The 2,873-nt window shown below is 48.5% G+C and overlaps 1 protein-coding gene across 1 annotated transcript; it reads right to left on the bottom strand.

Moving 5' to 3' along the window:
* Window positions 1–585: 585 nt before the first annotated feature.
* On the bottom strand, window positions 586–2,026 carry LOC119344172 (NAC domain-containing protein 100-like). The gene is made up of 3 exons (XM_037614740.1): window positions 1,825–2,026; window positions 1,301–1,575; window positions 586–1,218 (listed from the first exon to the last, which is right to left on the bottom strand). Exons 1-3 carry the CDS (start codon window positions 2,024–2,026, stop codon window positions 586–588), a joined length of 1,110 nt encoding a protein of 369 aa, XP_037470637.1.
* Between the last annotated feature and the right edge of the window lie 847 nt (window positions 2,027–2,873).

The following is a 2,873-nucleotide window of genomic DNA, read 5'->3' as shown; positions in this document are numbered from 1 at the left end:
TTGTGCATGACAGGGCGGTCCTTGATGGTGGACTTATAGAACCCTTTCAGCATTGCCCGCTCCATGTGAAGCCGGGTTGGATATTTTCGGCCCCTCGTCACGAACATGTACCACTCAACTTTTCCCCGGGATTGCCTGTGCTATGCCATAATAATTTGGCTCCACGCGTATGCAGGTGAAAACACACATATCATAACTCAATTGACATAGTGCTTATTAAAAAGGTTATGGATATCCAGTCAATTCATGCTGCACCTATCCTTTTTGCAGATCATTCATGTGTAAATTCAACTCACAGCGAATCCAAATATAGCGCGCGCGCACACACACACACACAAAAAAACTAAGATTAGATTTGAAACATGTGACCCAGTACAGGAGTGCATACATAGTACTATAACAACATCAAAATAAATGTGAAAATCAAAATATATGCACTATGCATATGTATAAAACTATATTTATGGGTACATATCTTACTCCACAAATGACAATAATCAACAATTTATGCCATGCGGACATGGTACACTCTACAATTGACAAGAATCGACAACAATATTGGTAGTTCTCTCATGTCTCTTCTGATTAACAAACTCCATCCACATAGTTCGTGCCTGCGTCTTCTTTTTCCATGTCAACGGTCACATAGTTCGTGCCTCCCTTTTCTGTGATGTCGCGATCAGTGACAACCTGCTCCCGTCCCTTGCCCTTGTCGCCGCCACCGCTTAGGAATTGCACCCCTCCATTGCCCGCGATAGCATAATCGGAGTTGGACTCGACCTGTATGTGATCCTTGTCAGTGCCGACGCCGTCGAGCAAGAAATGCATCAGATCATTGTTAGCAGTTGGACTGTTTGACTCGGATTCAACTTGTATGGGATCATTGTCTGTGCCGATGGCACGGAGCACGGATTTCATCGGATCATATTCTGAGTCGATTCTTCCAAGCATGAATTGCCTGGGATTCTTGTCCGAGTTGGTGCTGGAAGACATGTACTCCATCGGATACTTGTCCGTCTTGACGCCTCCAAGCATGGACTGCTTCGGATCGTTGCCAGAGTTGGTGCCGTCAAACATGTACTCCATCAGATCTGGGTTCATGTCAAAGCCGCCGGGCACAAAGTGCATTGGATCCTCATCCACATCGGCACCACTGGACACATCCGTCGATGGGGTCACTGTCTTCTTGTTGAAGACCGGACACAAGGCGTATCTATCCTAATCAGATCAGCCATTCACGTGTATGTGAGGTATGGAGCTCAATTACAACTTTATCAAGAAAATAAAGATAGGAAGATACCTGGATGTGGTGGCCGTGGAGGCGGTACTCGTGCATGACCCAGTCGGTGCGCGTGCCCTTAGGCGCACGGCCGGCGTGGAACACGAGCGTCTTCTTCATGCCGACGACGGTGCCGTTCTGCATGACGGGGCGGTCTTTCCCGGTGGACTTCCAGAACCCGTTCACTGTTGCCCGGTCTATGCGAAGCCCGGTTGGGTACTTTCGGCCCCTTGGCGCGAAAAAGTAGCACACCACTTTGGCCCCGGGGTCGCCTGTGCTCGGCGAGAACGACTTGGCTGCGGGCAGGTGCAAACATAAGGAATATTCATCAAGTCAATTGACATATACTACTACTACTTCACTCGCAAAGAAAGAAGAATCAACTTAATCTAGTGCAACGATCTTTTTGTACGTACTGATCATGCATGTATAAATTAAACTGACAGCGAATATTGCAATAACGGGAGGCGCGCGCATAGACAAGTACGGTTTGATTTGAAACATATGCATGTGTTGTGACCCAAGATTGTACTCGTGTGCAGTACCTGGTAGCTCATGGGGTTCGAACCTACAGTGGTCCACCATGGGGATGATGTCGAGCTCCATGCGGAGGCCGAGGACCTTGCGGGTGAGGAAGCAGACGACGAGCTCTTGGTCCGTCGGGTAGAACCGGAAGCCGGGCAGGAGAGAAAGGGGGAGCTCCTCCGCCACCCCCGCTGCCACCGCCGACCGTGCAGTGTCGGCCATGGCGGCCTCCTCGACGTGAGCACGCAGGAATTTATTGAGGGAGGAGATGTTGGTAGTATATCGATGGTGGGCTACGTACTTTGGAGTGGATGGGAGCACACATGTACACGAGGCCTCCTTATATAGACGGAGGCCAACTTCTTGTACACGAGGGCAAGCCGTCTTCACAAAGCATTCACCTTTTGATTTCCTGAAATGCCCTTGGGCCACGTAGTAGTATGATGCGCATGAACAAGACTTTTCAAATCAACTTAATTCCTCTGGAATTAGTTTTTCTGCTACAGAACTACTATCCCCCATCAATCTAATTTCTCCCAAAACTGCATGCTTTTCTCCGATTGACCTAGCTACTCCCTCCGTACCTAAATTTAAGTCTTTTTTAGAGATTGGACGCTGATAACTGCCACACGTGTGGCATATACGACATGCACCCACACACCGTGTGTGGTGTGAGTAGGAGGCAGCCCACAAGGACTGTGTGTGGGCGGACATTAGAATTGCTCATACGTGTGGGCGCGGCTACTTCGTGCCACACGTCCAACAAATACTACTCATCTCCACCCCGTGCGTGTGGCACGAAACAAAAATGCCCACACGTCCTGACACAGCTACGTTTGGTACCCCGCGGGATGACGATTTAGTTGCCATCCTGGTTGGCAGATGTAGTTATTTGGGATGGCAAGTGTAGTTGTAAAAGCATGGCAACTCTATCTGTTTTGGTTAACTATAGTTGACATGTCTAATTTATGGTAGTTGTCGCGTGTAATCAAACCGTAGTTGCCGTGTGTGATTAACTACTTGCCACATATGGTCCAAACAGTAGTTACCATGTGTGTTTACCTAGTTG

This window comes from Triticum dicoccoides, unplaced genomic scaffold (genome assembly GCF_002162155.2).
Source record: "Triticum dicoccoides isolate Atlit2015 ecotype Zavitan unplaced genomic scaffold, WEW_v2.0 scaffold157325, whole genome shotgun sequence".
Classification (NCBI taxonomy): Eukaryota; Viridiplantae; Streptophyta; class Magnoliopsida; order Poales; family Poaceae; genus Triticum; species Triticum dicoccoides.
The sequence above is the reverse complement of the archived record's forward strand: the minus strand, read 5'-3'. Positions and strand labels throughout refer to the sequence as shown.

Coding starts and splice junctions, on each gene's coding strand:
- LOC119344172 (XM_037614740.1), bottom strand. CDS start 2,026: ATGGCCGACACTGCACGGTCGGCGGTGGCAGCGGGGGTGGCGGAGGAG. Junction 1,576..1,824: donor CGAACCCCATGAGCTACCAG/GTACTGCACACG, acceptor ACCTGCCCGCAG/CCAAGTCGTTCTCGCCGAGC. Junction 1,219..1,300: donor TCCACGGCCACCACATCCAG/GTATCTTCCTAT, acceptor TGATCTGATTAG/GATAGATACGCCTTGTGTCC.